This window comes from Salvia hispanica, chromosome 5, assembly GCF_029641045.1.
Source record: "Salvia hispanica isolate PSC_SH4W2 chromosome 5, Shi_PSC_v1, whole genome shotgun sequence".
Lineage (NCBI taxonomy): Eukaryota > Viridiplantae > Streptophyta > Magnoliopsida > Lamiales > Lamiaceae > Salvia > Salvia hispanica.
The window spans coordinates 34,292,406-34,310,434 of NC_142696.1; the positions used below are offsets into that span (position 1 = coordinate 34,292,406).

Sequence of the window (18,029 nt, forward strand, 5' to 3'; positions counted from 1 at the left end):
AATGAAATACTAGTACTACTTGGTAGTCGAATCGCACACGTGCAGTAAATCTTGAATAATTGAAGTGTCAAATTATAATACTCCATATTAAAGGTCAAGCTCAATGAAATTTCCTTTTTTTTCAGATTATACACACATTAACATCACATGCTTCAAGCTTAATCATGCTGATAGATACATTTGATAAATATTTCATTTATTTACTTCGTTTGAAATTTTCATTTAGCACGTTGTACACGACTTGACACCAGTTATTTAGTATGAATTGTAATTAGTTCGTTTGACTCATCTAAGATGACGAAACAATTAACAAAGATTAAATAATAGTTAGGTGGTGGATTAAAATATGAGGACATTCCTATCTTGGGAGTACTTAGTAGTTAATAGTACTTAATACTCAGTTACTTACAAGAACTACAATTTTAACTTCCATCTTTAAAGCAAATTTTCAGTTCGAATAAATATTAGTACTTAACTCTTGTTTATTAAATTTTAATTATAAAATCTAATGAAAAGCGAAATCATTAGATTTATTAAAGGGGAAGTAAACTTCCAGAAGTGAACTACTTTCCGACGTCACCCCTCTTATCACTTTAATAAATTTGATTCCACGGTTTTAGTAGAAAAGAATAAGACAATTAGCAAATTAAATATCATTAAGTCATAATTTAAGCAAAGGAGTGTAGTAGCCTAATAAAGAATCTTCAACTTTTGATAATAAACAAATAAATTGACGTTATTTGATCATAATTCCATGTGCGGATAATTAGAATTATCTACTCCACTTTGTATTTGCTGTTGTTTCCTCCCCACTTCATAAAATAGCAAAACGCGCCCCCAAACGCGTACACTACGTTATTAAAAAATCGAATAAAAAATTAAAATCAAAAGCGTGAGTCCAAGTCACCCATCCTCGAATCTTCCTCACCGCGTCTCTCACTCTCAGTCTCTAGCCGCGTTGATTTTCCCCCAAATATATATATACACCATTTTCATTTCCTCTCCTCATCATTACCAACGCATTCTCTCTTCTCCTCTCTCATATTAACATTTCATCGAACATCTTCCGATCACTGCAACTCTAATGGAAATCTCATCATTTCTACACCTCGACGACTACGCTTTCGCCACAGATTCGGATCCTAGCTTCATCTCCTTCTCCAACGCCAAGAAGCGCCCCAGATTCGACAACGATTCGTCGCTCGAAGACGTGCTAACCAATCTGCTCGCGTTCGACGCCGCCGTCGTCCAAGATAAACCCTCGGAAAACGCCTATTTCTCATCAGCCCCACCGCAGCATACCTCATTCATGATGAATTCCACTTCCAATTACAACCAATCAACAACCCCCAATTCCTCCCCCTCCAGAGCCTCCCCACAGCCCAAGCGCCCCCGCGCCGAATCCAGCCCCATCTCCGACGATTCGAGCGTCGCCGGCGCCGGCGGCCGCCGCCTCTGGGTGAAGAGCCGGTCGAAGGCGTGGTGGGAGCAGGTGGACAGCCCTAATTACCCCGAGGAAGAGTTCAAAAAGGATTTCCGAATGAGCAAAGCCACCTTCGACATGATCTGCGACGAGCTCGAGCCCGCCGTGAACAAAAAGGACACAATGCTCCGCTCCGCCATCCCCGTCCGCCAGCGCGTCGCCGTCTGCATCTGGCGCCTGGCCACCGGCGAGGCCCTCCGCGAGGTGTCGAAGCGGTTCGGCCTCGGCATCTCCACCTGCCACAAATTAGTCCTCGAGGTCTGCACCGCCATCCGAACCGTCCTCATGCCCAAATTCATCCAATGGCCCGACGAGAAGAGACTCCACCAAATCAAAACCGAATTCGAGCTCTTCTCCGGCATCCCCAACATCGGCGGCTCCATCTACACCACCCACATTCCCATCATCGCCCCCAAAGAAAGAGCCGCCGCCTACTTCAACAAGCGCCACACCGAGCGCAACCAGAAAACATCCTATTCCGTCACGGTTCAAGGCGTTGTCGATCAGAAGGGCGTCCTCACCGACATCTCCATCGGGTATCCCGGCTCAATGAGCGACGATCAGGTCCTCGAGAAGTCGTCCCTCTCGCAGCGCGCGAGCAGGGGAGCTCTGAAGAACACGTGGATCGCGGGGAATAACAGCTTGCCATTGACGGAGTGGGTGCTGGTGCCGTATAGCCACCAGAACCTGACGTGGGCGCAGCACGCGTACAACGAGAAGATGGGGGAGGTGCAGCGGGTGGCGAGCGAGTCGTTCATGCGGCTCAAGGGGAGGTGGAGCTGCCTAAGGAAGAGGACGGAGATGAAGCTGCAGGATCTGCCGGTTGTGCTGGGAGCTTGCTGCGTTTTGCATAACATTTGCGAGATGAGGGGCGAGGGCTTGAGTCCGGAGCTCAAGTTCGAGCTGTTTGACGATGAGATGGCGATCGAGAATGGCGTGAGGTCCGTCAATGCGTTGCACACAAGAGATCAGATTGCGCACAAGCTCTTGCATCATGAGGCTGCTGCAACTGCTTTCCTCTTGTAGTTGTTAAACACTACTAGGGAATTAAGTTTTTTATTTATTTATTATTATTGTACATTCAATTGAGCAATTGTCAATCAATACACAAACACTAAATTTACTGATTTAGCAACTTGGGTTAATTAGTTTGATAACAACTCTTCACAACTGAGGCATAATCTAGAGATTGTGATTTGGAACCCCACACCAAACTCTTTGCTTATTTAGAATGTTTCATTTTGTTTTGTTGATTTTTCATTGGTTCAATAGTGTAGGCTGGTCATTCTTCAAATGAATGGCACGCAATTTTGGAAGATTTATGAGAATTATTCTCTGTTTTCAAATTCCTTTCTTCTTGTTATTACTCAAAATAAAATGGAACTTTTTTTTGCAAAGAATTCGATCATGAAGTTGTTGTTCTTGATTTACTCATATACTGCTTTGTTTCACGAGATCAAGATTTCATAGCAATATTTGAAAATAGGATCTACTACTGTAATATTTAATGTGGTGATTTTATCTTGGATTTTTTTCACTATTTTTGTTTCGAACGCGAACTTATGGACTAGATTCAGTTGATCAACTTAGTTGGTCACATATAGTGGGCTGCTATTCAATTCAAGTACTGTAGTAATCATGATTAACGAGAAAGATACAATCTCGAAGGAACTTTCTACATAAAATAAGGTTGGCATTGAAGTGGATAAGGTTTTATTAACTTCAAAGTCTGTGTGTTTTAGCAACAAAAGCTTTGAAGTTTTTCATCTAAATTTTTTGGAAAGATTTATGGGATTAGTCATATCCTGCCCTCGTCATGGCATTTCCGTGCAATATTAAGTGATTCGTTTTTTTTTTTTTTTTACATTCCAAGATAATCTAATCATTTTTTTTTTTTACAAAAATCAACACTTTTTTAAGTTAAGGCATCCAATTAGCTCTAATAAGCACTTTACTTGCATTATTCATAAATCTTATAGGCATTTTTTAAGCAACATAAGTTCATATATATACTTATAACTTTTGAGCATTGGGAAACACTTCAAATACACTATTTATGAATTACATCCACTTTTTCTGGTACATTTTTATGTACTATCAATTAATTTGATTTACAAATTAACGAAAAATATTACACTTTTACCAAAATAATAAATTTACATAATCGAAGTAAAAAGAAATATAAATAATTGACACAAGATGTGTTTAATATATTATCCTGTATTATTACAAGTAATAATCAGTGATTCTTTCTTATTGTTAGGGAAGTCAATTTCATTGTTATCGAATACTCCATAGAACTCCATATACTAGCATAATCTGCTATATATGTACACTTCAAAATTCAAATTCAGTGTTCATTCAAATGTGTTGTGATTGGATCAGGCCCATAATATTTTGGACCTAATAGAATTTCAAGCAGGCCTAAGAAACCATTCTGCTCATACGGTCATACCTGTAAATTTCTTTTATAATCTCATATTTATCAACTGCCGTTTTTGTTAAACTAAACCATTACGATGATATAAGATGTTATAGGAACTCCAGTACAATAAATTAAATGAAAACTATGATAAAAATAACGGTAAATTACAGTTTAGTTGGCTAGACTAGACAAGTTATATTCGACATCTATTTAAATATTTTGTCTTGTTTTGTAGTAGTATATATTTAGTCTTTATTTTCTAGTCATTTATTTAGTTATGATGTCCGGGTTTTCTTTATTATTTCTTCTGAAATAGGACTGATTAAAGAAAGTCGAACTGCATATTATCTATGAAAAGCATTGTGTGTATATCATCACATGCAAATCAAGTTCTCAAAACTTAGTTGTGCCACTTTGAGTTCTTTGTGATAATGAAAAGAGCTAGAGTGCAGGAGAGTGTAAGGCAAAATAAAATCAGACTTCTCAGATCTAGAGAATCCGCAAGATCACAAGGTCTAGGAACTCAAGGAACCCTCAAAACCTTGGTCGTTAGTGTACACAATCTTACCCCTTGCTTTTCAAAACCCTTAACCCGCTATGCTAAAAAGAATTAGTACAAGAAAGTAGGGATCGAATCCCACAGAGATGGAGGCGTAAGTAAACATGTAAGGAGACCTAGACACTATTTTTGGCTGCCGCCACGCATTTTCTGGGTTGAGATTTAACTACTAGACTGGTGAAACAAAATACTCCACCCTAACAGCTAGATCTAGGCAGGAATAACGGAACATGCATGACGAAAAACAAGACGTACTCGAATTTTCCCAGAGCGGAAACAACTACTAGACCCGGTAAACGACTTCCTAAAACTAACCTAGACAGAGGAAAGATAAATCGTGGGGACCATTTTCCCAAATTGGCAAAGTACGAACGTGAAGCTGCAGATTAACTAACTAAAGGCTTAACTGACAATGACTTCATCTTCTCAAAAACCTTGATCACAAAATTACAGAGGAAATACAGAGTAAAACACAAAACGAAACAGAGCAAGCTAGATTAAACCGATTACTACGATTAACTACTGAAATTTAAACAAATCTACTATCCCTAGACGAAGTAAATAAGGAAACAGAATTTAAACATCAAGACCATGCAAACATGAACAGAACCAAACTCTAAACGCTTCATCCACTCCGGATCCAAGCCATCCACAACATACCACAGCAAATTCCATCTCCGATCACACAGATTCAACTTCCAACTCAGATCAATCGCAAAAACATCCAAAGTAAACAGAAAATGCAGCGATAACATGAAACAAAACCATAGCAGTAAATTCCATAGCAAAAGAGTGCAATATCCAACGGAAATTTAACAAGATACGGCCGAGCTTCGAACAGCGATGTCTCGGGAAATTCAGAAACATAAACTGAAAGCAGGAAATAGATTGTATCTTCGCCTCCCGTGGAGACGGCGTTACACAACTCCGATGAAATTTCTAACCGTGAACCCCCCAGAAATTCCCCCAAGTGTGTGTGTAGAGAGTGAGAAAGCTAAGCTAAGAGCTAAAGGTGATAATGATGATGATCATGTAGGTCGCGTGCTCTTATTTATAAGGGACAGAGCTTCTAGATTCTTCCTTGTGCTTCCCATTCTGCCCTTGTCCAGAATGCTCCTCCATCTAGTGAATTTCTTCCCTTTTCTGTTCGCTTCCTCTGCCAGCTCCTTCTCCAGGCGATTCCTTCTTCTTCCTGGATACGGCCTTTTCTCTACACACCTGACTTACAAAACCTCGTCAGACCCGGGAAATTGTAGAATTTAAGCCCATAACCAATGCATGAAATTAGCCTTATCAAATAACATTCGGCCCCTCCAACAAATGAATAGTTATAAATAGTGCTCAAATGATTTTACATAATACTCCCTCCGTCCGCCATTGTTTGGTTGATGGAAAAGTAAAGTTGGCAAGGAAAATGATTTCTGGAAAAATGAATCCCGGAAATATGATTCCTAATAACTTTACTTTCACTTGTTTGGAAAATATCAAGATTTTAAATTTATATTTGATTTAAACACCAATCTAAAAATGTACTACTTATTATTTTTTTATTTTTAAAAAAGAATAATAATATAATTTTTTTAAATAAATTATTAATTACAAATGATAATAATTATGTTATTATATTACGATGGATAGTTTAAATATGAATTATTCATCATAATGCATAATAATCGTAATAAATATGATTATTATTTATTATTATTATTATTGAATAAATTTTATAATATAAAATTTCACTAGAATTTATTGATTAATTATTAACTTATAAAATAAATATTATTATTAATTATTATATGATTTATATTATATGAATATATTTTAATTAAGTAATAAATTATTAATTAAAATAATAATATTAAAAATTATATATAATTATTGTAACAATATTTTTATAATTATGATAATTTTAATTATAGTTCTTTCTTATATTAAAATTAAGTAGCATGATTTATAATTTAAACTATTTTTAAAAAAATTTAATTAATAATACTAGTACTAGTAATAATAATAATTAATAAATATAGTAGTAGTAGTAGTAATAATAATAATAATAATAATAATAATAATAATAATAATAATAATAATAATAATAATAATAATAATAATAATAATAATAATAATAATAATAATAAAAAAATAAAAAAATTATACTATATTGCATTAATATGTAACAATCCTAAAACTGGGATAAAGAATACCTAAGAAAAGTTGGGATTCTGAATCCTGGAAAGTTGTACTAACTTTCCTTGTTCTCGGGATTCTGATTACTTTCTCAGTTTGATTAAAAACCAAAACAAACACAAGAATTTAAAATTTAAGGAATCATATTACTTTCCCAGACAGAATCCTGACAACCAAACATGGCCTAAGAGTCCCGGCCAATTTTGCGCACCTGATTTGTAAAAGTGATTAATAAATAGTTAAAGTGGAGAAATGTTAGAGTAAGAGAGAGAATAATTTTGTGAAGAGTCCTGAAGAGCTAAGGAAGTGTTCTCGTGCGTTTATGTAATATCTAGACTTCTAAGATCCAGAGAATCCGCTAGATCACGGGATCTAGGAACTTAGAGAACCCTTGAAACCCTCGGTCGTTGGGCACACAATCTTTTCCTGCTTTTCAAAACCCTCAACCCACTGTACTAAAAAGGACTAGTATAGGAAGTAGAGATTGAATCCCACAGAGATGGAGGCGTAAGTAAACATGCAAGAGAACTTGGACACTTGTTTTGGCTGCTGAAAGGTTACTAGTGTATTGTTTGTAGTGTGTTCAAAAGGAAATAACAGGTTCCCTAGGTCCAGCAAATCCACTAGATCACGCGGTCTAGGAACTCGTTGGTCGCAGGAAATCCCGGTCGTCGGACACACAGAGCACTTCTTTCAAAAACCCTCAACCACTTTACTAAACCTAGTATAGGGAAGTAGGGATCGATCCCACAGAGAAGGATGCGTAATACTCGTGTTCAAGGATTTGGGTGTGTTTTTGGTGTTGGCTGCTGCCACGCATTTTTTGGGTTGAGGAAAACAAATTAAACTTGACTTGGGAATCTTTAAAACTCCTAAGCTAACAGCTAGACCTAGGCGAAATTAAAAGAAAACGTTACAAAGGAAATTACTGCTCAACACTTGATCTAAGAAAACTGCTCTACTTACCTAGACCTAGGAAACAAACTGACTGTGGGGACCATGACTGAAAAAAAGCAGAGTACGTACAAAAAGCTGGCAGAATAACTAACTCTAGTACTAACTAACAGCGACATCATCTTCTACGACCAAATTGCGTAAAACTCATAAGAAAATCAACATGAACGAAATCAAAACAGAGCAAACTAGTTTTAAGTCAAATCAATGCATAATCAACGAAGAACTGAACAGATCTGCAGACGCTAGACGAAGCAAAACAGAAAAACAAGAAGAAAACTCAAATCCATCTAACAACTTTCTTTTCCCCCTTCGAATCCAACCTCAGACGCTAAATTCACTCCGGATCCAAGCGTCCAACACAAACTCCAACCAACAGAAACACTGCATCACTTCAGATTCGAACAACAACCTCCAAACAGTCAATAAACCACAGATCTATCACCAAATTCCCATATCAAACACCACAATATCAAAATAAAACAGAGATCGACATAATACTTGTAAAAATAAACTTCCAGCAGAGAGATCTACGTAAATCAACTTGAAATTTAACTACTAAACGCAAATCAACCAAAGCGAAAAGATAATAAGTATCATCAACAACCAAACTCGACTCCCAAAAGTGAAGTTCGACAGCAAAACGAGCAAACAACTGAAATTAAGAGAAATTGTATCTTCGTCCACACTCGGACGGTGTTGCAAACGCGAAACTTCTAAAGAAAATAACCCTTCGTACCCGACTACCCCAGATCTCCCATTCCCAAGTGTGTGTAATGTGTGTGAGCTAAGAAGAGAGTGAAAAAAAGTGATATAATGTGCGTTGCATGCTCTTCTATATATAGGCGTTGGAGTGGGGCCCAGCGAGGTATAGATAAGACTTTGTTGCCCTCAGCTATTGACTCATCTGTCACGCCTTCTTTTCTTTTAAATCCTGCTCACTTCGTTCCTTTCATTCGCTAGACCATCTCCTCCAGCATTTCCTCGATCTAGCGATTTTTCTTCACACACCTGGCTTGGAAAACGTGTTAGACCCAGCAAATTATAACGTTTTTCACATATAACCGATGCATGAAATTAGCCTTATCAGCTGCTGCCAAGCATTTTGTGGGGTTGAGACTTAACTAGTGGACTGGGGAATTGTAAATGCTCTATTCTAACAGCTAGACTTAGGCAAACATGACATGCATGACGAAAAACAAAACGTAAGCAAGATGACTCTCTATAGATAACATTTTACCAGACCTAGCGAAAATCTTTTCCTAAAAAAGCCTAGACAGAGGAAAGACAGTTCGTGGGGACCATTTTCCGAATTAGCAAAGTACAGATGAAAAGCTACAAAATAACTAACTAAAGGCTCGACTAACAACTAGCTCCATCTTCTCTAACGATCCTTGATCACAAAATGCAGAGAAAAACAGAGTAAACAATTAAGCTAAACAGAGCAAGCTGAATTAGACCATTAAACTATGATTAACTACCGAAATTAAGCAGATCTACTATTGCTAGATGAGGTAAATGAGGAAACAGAAACTAACATCATAACCATGCAGAAATGAACAGATTCAAACTCTGGACGCTTCATCCTCTCCGGATCCAAGCCATCCACAACAAACCACTGTAGTTCTCATCTCCAATCACACAAATTCAACCAGATTCAAACGATCAACTACGATCTCCACAGAATTCAACTCAAAACTCAGATCAATCGCTAAAAGCATCCAAAGTAAACAGTAATAACATGAAACGGAACCATAACAACAACTTCCATAGCTAAACAAGTGCAGATTCAACAGAAATTTAACAAAATAAGGTCGAGCTTCGAATCAGCGAAGTCTCGGGAAATCCAGAACGGAAACTTAAAACATAAATTAGATTGTATCTTCGCCTCACGTAGAGACAGTGTTACACCAACTGATTCTCAAACCATGAACCGTGAAACCCCCAAACCGATCCCCCAAGTGTGAGTGTAGAGTGTGAGAAAACTGAGCTAAGAGCTAAATGGATGATGATGGATGCCTTCATGTATGTCGAGTGCTCTTATTTATAAGGAATGGAGCTTCTAGATTCTTCCTTGTACTTCCCATTTTGCCCCTTTATCTAGAATGCTCTTCTGTCTGGTGGATTTCCTTCTTCTTGCTCACTTCCTCTGACAGACTCCTCTCTTTCTGGATCTGGCATTTTCTCTACACACCTGGCTTACAAAACCTTGTCAGACCCGGGAAATCACAGAATTTAACCCCATCATCAATGCATGAAATTAGCCTTATCAAGTCCGCTCAACATTATTCTCTCTCTTACTTTACCATTTCTCCACTTTAAAGTATCCGCAATGCAAATAGGCCAACCACTCTCTCTCCCTACCACGTCAGCAGCACTAAAAATCCACCTACCACATCAGATTTAGGCCAGCCATAGGCCAGCCGCAATAAAATAATTCAAAAAATACTACATTTACGGAATTAAAATAACGATTAAATTACGGAATTAAATTTACGACACAGATACGGGAAAATTAATTCATTTCATTAAAAAAATAGTACAAAGATTAAAAAAAAATACATGATTTTTTTTTTAAAAAAATGGCTTCCACACACGAGCCCTCTCTACTCCTCGTCGTCGTCGCCGCCGTCCTCGCTGCCGCCGTCCGCGCCGCTGCCACCCGGGGTATCTGAGCCCACGTCGGAACCCCCCAACCACCCCCTGGCCACCCCGGCGTACTCATCCTCCGTCCACTTCCTCCGGGCGGGGGTGTCGTCAACAGCGGGCTGCGATGACTCGCCGACCGCCTTGGCCTTCCCCTTCGTCTTCTTCTTCTTCGCCGCGGCTCGCCCCGCTGGAACGGGAGTGTCCGGATCCCCGAGATCGATCCCCATGTCATGCAATGACAAAAGATCATCGCCAGTGAACTGCGTCTCCACCTGGGTCGACGTGTGAGACGAAGCCGTCAAAAAATCCAGAGAGGGACGATATACCGTGTCCCCCCCGGTGACCCCTGCATCCCGGGATGCATACCCATCATCTGCTGCTGCATCTGGGGCATACCTCCCCACCCCTGCCCGCCGCCCAGCATACCCCACGGCATCCCCCCTGGTTCCCACCCCTCGGCGCTCCGGCCATCATCCCCGTTAGCTGATTCCAAGGGACGTTAAACCCTGGGCCCATCTGCCCGCCCATTTGGCCCCATCCAGATTCCACGGGTACCGTGGGAGTCTGAGATCCACTCGTCGCTGGACTGGACTCGTTGTTGTGATCCATCGCTCAATGATGCTCTTGTACAGAAAGTTAGAGAGAGAGAAAACTCGTTAAAACAAGTGGTGCAAATGAAAATGAAACTAAAATCGCGTTTATATAGGTTTTTAAAAAAATCAAAATTCGGCGCTGGCCGATCGGGCCGCCACAATGGCGGCCATCGCATCGGCCAGCGCCACGCCACCGGCTAGCCCACGCCGAAAATTTGGCCGATTTCCCGCTCGCCTACTCCAATGGTTCGGCTAGCCGACCGGCTAGTGACGCGAATCGGCTAGCCGGTTGCCTAGCCGGCATTGGAGATGCTCTTAACTATTTATTATCATTTTTACAAAACGGGTGCGCAAAAGTGACCGGAACTCCTAATGGCAGACGGAATGAGTAACCTTTTTACGCGACTAATTCACCTTCGAATAAATTAATAGTTAAAGATAGTGCATAAATAAATTTACATAACACCAATTTTATAGAGATTAATTATAATTGTGTTTTTAATTTTCAATTTAAAAACATTTCACTTCATGATAATTACAATTTTTTTAAAAAAAATAATATCAAATAAAATTTCACTTTATATATGTGTATAAATTGGAAAGAGATCATACCTTCCTATTGAAACAGACACTGATATATCATAAATAATTGTGATTGTAAGTGCTAATAAGTATGTACGTCTAGTGCATATGATCATTTTTTTTCAAAAAATGAAAGGTTTTGGGTATATTTTAGTAATTTGTTAAGGTAGGATACGGCTTATTTTAATTAATTTATAGCTTTAAAATGACCAATTTTTGTTTTAAATTTGTTACGGTCATGCCATTTTTCATTATTTAAAATTTGATTTTTCTCCCTTCAGAAGAGTATTTTTAAAAAAGAACTAATTAAGGAATGGTAACGAATATTACATGACAATAATCTTGATTAAACTAGATCATGAGTTTATAATAGTAGTATATGTTATCTTTCTAGAAGATAATGCAAGTTTATATTCGCAAATTCCTATTAATCCTTTTTATAATCCCCATACACTATTTTATCAAACTCTAATTAATAGACTATTCGTAATACAACTTTGACCTAAGAAACGAACAAAATTAATCTATAATATTATTTGTTATGTCTGAAATAAAGATCCTATCTTTGGAAACGACAACGCAAACGATTACGTCACGTGTTAGTCTTCCATTCATGCCACATATTGAAATGTAGATCACCAAACTTTATACTATAATTAAATGTCCGACAAATTAACCTCATTTGTCAAAGTAGCTTTTTTTCTACATTAAATTGGTCTGTGTAAATCGAGCATTATTAATTTTGTATTTGGTTGGTATTAATCAGGTAAATATCTATCATCAATGGCTTGTCAAGGTCATCTAATCAAATTGTGACAATACATGATATCTAATTTAGTTTGATTGTCCCTAAATCTTAAATTAATTAGAGGGCATATATTTTACTTCCTCCATCCAATTGTATATCTCACTTTCCTTTTTAGACTGTCCTAATCAAAATGACCCATTACTAAAAATGAATACATTTTTTATCTTTACTTTATTTTTTATTTTTTATTTTATTCTCTCCACTTGACACATAAAATAAAGTTATATAAAATCTTGTATCGCTCAAGGAAGGGATCATCTTCCTTGGAACAAAGGGAGTATAAGATTGGGCTCTCGATATATTTAGCAAATGAATGTTATGGACTCAATTCTTACATCGGTTGTGATAACAACTGGTGTGAGATATATAGACTAAATGAACTCTCTCTCCTAATAGACTAGTCTTTTGGGATGAGTTTTTTTGTTTGGTCTAGATCAATTGGTGTTTTCAATGAGAGTACAAACGGCTCAGAGTGATGGCTGGGCAACGAACGCGCCGTGACCAATGAGTACGTTTGCCGTGAACAACATGGTCATGACCAACGAGGACGTTGGCGCTTAAAGAAGGTCGAATGTTACAGACTAGATTCTCATATTAATTGTGATAACAACAGGTGTAGGGTATATATCTAGACTAAATAAGTTTTCTTTCTTAATATACTAGTCTTTTGGGATAAATTTTTTTATTTGGTCTGTATCAATAAAATAAAATAAAATTATCAATATAGACATGCACATGTGTTGCTGTATTTCGACAGCATTGAATCTTTAGCATAAATTTAGTTTTTTATTTGGATTGTAAGTTTTTTTTTGAGATAGAGAGAGATGAAGGTTAGTTAAGGGGACAATTCAGATATTTTCTTTCCCATTCGGAATTGTATTAAACAAAATAAATATTCTATTTTTACTAGTATGTTTTTCTAGAAATGATATTTAGCAGATTTATGAACCTTACTACTAGATGAAAATTTATATAATCTCAACCTCAAGCTAGCATTATGAAATACTGATACTCCATACATGAATTGAGATGTTGAAGTAAACAAGATTAGTACTATGTTTTTTTAACTAAACAAAATTATAGTATTGTTAGATGACTCATGATGCCTTTTATAAATGATTGCGTTTTTATTTTTTTTTAATAATGTCAAACTTTGTGCAATAACGATTCATTAATAATTTTTTATAGTAATGTCGGGTGATTCAAATTTAAGTATAAAAAAAAATCAAGAGGCACCCTAATTTAATGTAGCATTGCCCATGAGATGATATATGTATATTTCCAATATCAAATTCAATGTGTCCTGTGAATCTTATCGATCTTACAAGTTCATTTTGTGACTTATATTCTGAGCATGTTAAAATCTTTTATAAGTAGCTAATTATTGAAATTAAGGGTGTGATAACTGATATTGTTGAGGTAAAACTTTGTGTTGTACTATATGTGATTATCCCAAAGCAAACAAGTTTTAATTATTATTACTAATATAAACAGCTTAATAGCTCTGATTATTTCATGAACGAAATGAATCAGTTATCCCATAAATGCATAGACGAATTTCTAATTCTCATATTTCTGTTTGGAAAATTGCAATATGAATTTTTTCCCGAAACCAACAACATTTGATAGCCTTAGGAAAACGTTATATTTCCATATTTTTTAATACTACTAACATTATTCATTCTAAAAAAAAGCTTGTTCTGTTTTTTAACATTCTAAATTCACATTTATTTTTTAACCAAAAAAATAACTTCCTTTTGTTTTTTTAAGTAAGACGTGAGTGTAATGAGTTAAATGTATTGAGTATAAATTCGTCTAAGGAAAGTTGGAATGTTCATTAATTTGAGAAGATATTAGAAGTGATCCAAAAACAAATTCTTGCGGACTTGGCGTAATCGAAAAATATCAAATATCTTTATAGAAAACTTGGATGTGAAAAAAATCCACATTCACCGCTTCGAATTATTCAACTTCCGAAGAAAAAAAAAATTGTAGTAAATCATAGTAAGATCTTTAAAACAAAAAGGGGAAAATAACAAAAATGATGGTCAGTTCGTGGAAGCATGTGATTGGCAGACAATCCACAGATTTCAAAGGGTAAAATATTCATAAGAATAACAATAAAAAAAGATGGGAATTAGTTGAACCGAAAGGAAGCATTGAACGTAGGATGGGTGGACACATGTCCCCTATAGGTGGACCCCACTCTGCAATTGTGAATACCTTCTCACTGACAACATGGGATCAAATTTGGGAGTTCCACATTGGATTCGACACATAATTCCGATTTCTCTCTCTTTTAATTAATTGTTTATCAAGAATTAAGGGCAAAAGAAGCTTTTTGTAGGCATGAGTTGTCACTGCTGATTTGATTTGCGACGGTAAGCAACTACCTTCCTTGTATGATTGACTAATTGTTTATTTATTAATATTCCATATCAAAATCAGTCTTTCTTTACCATCTTTTCTCGGGACACGTAATATCTCCCCCTCGCTTCTTTTCTTGTGTGTGTGTGTGTGTTTGGAAGAAATGCATGTGATGCTTTTAAGGGACTGATTTTTCTGAGGGGGAATGTGATAGGTGGCATTTGTTGCTATTTCACAGAAAATTTTGAGTCTTTGACTGTGGACTTGTGTCTCTGGGGTGACATCTGGTGATCAAAGCTTTGATTTTTAACACTTGGAGACCCTAAAGATTGCAGTTTTATGGGATTCTCTCTCTTCTTTGTATTTCAAAATTCAGTCTTGCTAGACGGAAGAAACAAATCAACATTTATTTTTCTGGGGTGCCTTCTTCAGCCTTGTAAGGTATGGATGTGTTCAAGAATTTGTTTGTCAGTGTGTGTGAGAGAGAGAGAGTGTTTTTAATGCAATCTTGTTCTGTTTTGGTATGGATAATCAGAACCCCATGTGTAAAATGAACTGTGATTATGTCATCTCTTGAGTTTATATGGTTGAAATTGTTGTAGATAAAGAGGAATATAAGAATAGAGATTATTAAGATGCCTAGTGGTTGCTGACAATTGTATTTTTGACACATTGATTCCCATTTTAATTCTGATGCATGTTCCATTATTGTTTACATATGATTGATTTTTTCTGCATTATGAACTGTGGCAACCTGGCAAAATCTCTCTTTCTTCAAAATCTCCATTTTGATTAGGATATTTAACTTGTTTGAGATGCTGAGACTCTGTAGATATTTTTCTGCATTATATGAGTTGCAAAATCTCTGCTTTTCTGATTTATATTCAAAAGGTAATTTTGATTGGATTTAGTTTCATTGTGGGTGTTGTGGATGTTGAGCCTCTGCAAATATTTTTCTGCATTATATGAGTTGTGGAAATCTCTATTTTCTGATTTCAAAATCCTCATTTTGATTAGGGTTTAGCTTCATCACGGATGTTGAGATACAGTAGAGAGCGTTGTTGAACAGTGGTATTCAAATTGAGCTAATTGTCCAAGAATTGATGGATGAGATTTCTCACTTCATTGCCCTTCCACTTAATCGGATAGGCGAAGAATCGTTGTATGCAACGTGCGTTGACATTGCTGGGATTAACCTGATAGAAAAAACTTCGAAAAATCTGTTTCTTGAACCATCCATGACCAAGCTGCCTTCCATCTCTCTGACCTCCGAGAATAGGCATTCTCGATGTTTTGTTCCTCACAATGGAGTTCTGGTTAGGGTAGACTCGAACTTAGATAAGTCCAAGGATGATATAGATCAGGATTGTAGGAGTAGGCAGAGCATGATTTTTAGCAGCACCATTAACCATGGACTCAAGAACGATAATGATCCAATGGGCCATCCGTTTCTCAATTCTCAACGTGTGACTGATTGCCCTAATGGCATTTGCAATGAGGATATCATAGATAGGAAGATCAATATGTCTCAGAGCATCAAGAGATCGGAGTCATGGGTAGCAACTGTAGCGTCTGAGATAGTTGATGATCTAATTTCTTTGGAGGAGATCGGTGAGGCTGTCGGGATTAGAGAACCTAAAAGGACCTACTCAACTTCACTCATTGAGGTTACTGAGGAAATGAAGATAAATAAGCCAAATGTTGCTTTCAATTTACCACCTCTTTGGGGCCTAACATCTATTTGTGGGAGAAGGGCAGAAATGGAAGATGCAGCCGTAGCATTACCGCGATTTCTAAACATTCCTTCTCAGATGTTAAGCGACGCCCCACTTTTTAGCTCCATACATAAAGACCTAGTTGGCCATGTATATGGAGTCTATGATGGCCATGGAGGTTGCCAGGTAAAGATTCAAAATGATGTCTGTTTCGGATTTCCTGTTTATTAGTTTAGCATGTCATGTAACCATAGAACTATTTGGTGTATAGGTAGCTAACTACTGCAGAGAGCATATGCCTCTAGCGTTAGCCGATGAGATTGGTGCGGCTAAGGAAAATTTGAAGGTTGAAAATGGTGAGCACAACTTGAAGGAGAAATGGCTCAAGATCTTTCAGAATTGCTTTCATAAATTGGACAACGAAGTCGGAGGGTTCCCCAGAACTGATGATGACATTGCTTCCAACCTTCATGAACCTTTCGCCCCAGAATCCGTTGGGTCCACTGCTGCTGTTGCTATTGTTTGTTCCACGCATATCATTGTTGCAAACTGTGGTGATTCGAGGGCAGTGTTGAACCGGGGGAAGGTGCCCATGCCATTATCCATCGATCATAAGGTAGCTCTTGATTTGTTGGACTAAATATTATCTTGCAGATATTCATGCATTGTCAGCAAATACCATTATTGGTCTAATGCGATGCTCTGATTCTGGTTTTCAGCCAAATAGAGAAGACGAGTACTCAAGGATAGAAGCTGCCGGAGGCAAGGTCATCAATTGGGATGGATATCGCGTTTCAGGTGTCCTTGCAGTGTCAAGATCCATTGGTATGCCAATCTTCTTTCTTTTCGTATACTCTATCGTGTGATCCAATATAACCACTAATGTAAGGCTTGAAGCTCAGTTGGGATGGTTAACAATCTTAGGGTGATCATCTTAGTTACATTGCAATTTTTTTAACAAATGTTATCATATTTGTTTGTTCTGTATGTTCTTATGATTTGTTTATCCCTTGCTTATTAGGTAATTAACTCATCAAATGTATAAGTCTGTTCAACTCTATTAACTTTGCAGCATCTCATCGTGTGTAGGTGATCGATACCTGAGGCCGTATGTGATTGCAGATCCAGAAGTAATGTTTGTTCCTCGCACAAAAGAGGACGAGTGCCTTATCATAGCTAGTGATGGTTTATGGGATGTGATGACGAATGAGGAGGCGTGTGATCTGGCCCGAAAGAGGATACTGGTCTGGCACAAGAGGAACGGAACGACGCTCACCAACGGGCGAGGTACAGGGAGCGACCCCGCTGCACAAGAGGCAGCAGAGTACCTCTCGAAGCTTGCTTTCAAAAGGGGAAGTGCAGACAACATCTCTGTGATAGTGGTGGATTTGAAAGCTCAAAGGAAGTTCAAAAGGAAAACGTGACGCATGGAACTCATTGTCCTGCCTAGTGAGCCACTGAAATTTTCGCGTCGCTGGAAGTTTGCGTGTTGAGCAGTCGACAAATTCCTGCAAGGTAGCAGTAGCTCTCTAGAAAAGCATTTTAAGATGATAGTATAATTTAACCAAGGAAGGATGTTGTTGTACATATAAACCATTTCTGTTAAAGCAATTGTGACTTTTTTCCCATTCTATTGATTCTGTGTTAGTTGTTGCAAATGGAGATAAATCTAATACTACTAACTAGATTCTTGATGAATTTACAAATTTG

At 37.5% G+C, this 18,029-nt stretch overlaps 2 protein-coding genes across 6 annotated transcripts; both read left to right on the plus strand.

Annotated features, from left to right (window-relative positions):
* Nucleotides 1–998: 998 nt before the first annotated feature.
* Nucleotides 999–2,614, plus strand: LOC125189090 (protein ANTAGONIST OF LIKE HETEROCHROMATIN PROTEIN 1-like). Its single transcript, XM_048086285.2, has one exon. The coding sequence runs from the start codon at nt 1,085–1,087 to the stop codon at nt 2,507–2,509; it is 1,425 nt and encodes a 474-aa protein (XP_047942242.1). The 5' UTR covers nt 999–1,084; the 3' UTR covers nt 2,510–2,614.
* An 11,868-nt stretch (nt 2,615–14,482) lies between these two features.
* Nucleotides 14,483–17,977, plus strand: LOC125188236 (protein phosphatase 2C 50-like). 5 transcript variants are annotated; one of them, XM_089059006.1, is made up of 6 exons: nt 14,483–14,618; nt 14,843–15,045; nt 15,622–16,505; nt 16,591–16,935; nt 17,039–17,144; nt 17,409–17,977. In XM_089059006.1, exons 3-6 carry the CDS (start codon nt 15,708–15,710, stop codon nt 17,741–17,743), a joined length of 1,584 nt encoding a protein of 527 aa, XP_088915132.1. In that variant the 5' UTR covers nt 14,483–14,618; nt 14,843–15,045; nt 15,622–15,707; the 3' UTR covers nt 17,744–17,977. The 5 variants fall into 5 exon arrangements, with proteins under 5 accessions (XP_088915132.1, XP_088915131.1, XP_088915134.1 ...); XM_089059005.1 differs by having other exon boundaries at nt 14,499–14,618; nt 14,819–15,045; XM_089059008.1 differs by lacking the exon at nt 14,843–15,045 and having other exon boundaries at nt 14,505–14,618.
* The last annotated feature ends 52 nt before the right edge of the window (nt 17,978–18,029 follow it).

Coding starts and splice junctions, on each gene's coding strand:
- LOC125189090 (XM_048086285.2), top strand. CDS start 1,085: ATGGAAATCTCATCATTTCTACACCTCGACGACTACGCTTTCGCCACA.
- LOC125188236 (XM_089059006.1), top strand. CDS start 15,708: ATGGATGAGATTTCTCACTTCATTGCCCTTCCACTTAATCGGATAGGC. Junction 16,506..16,590: donor ATGGCCATGGAGGTTGCCAG/GTAAAGATTCAA, acceptor TTTGGTGTATAG/GTAGCTAACTACTGCAGAGA. Junction 16,936..17,038: donor CATTATCCATCGATCATAAG/GTAGCTCTTGAT, acceptor TCTGGTTTTCAG/CCAAATAGAGAAGACGAGTA.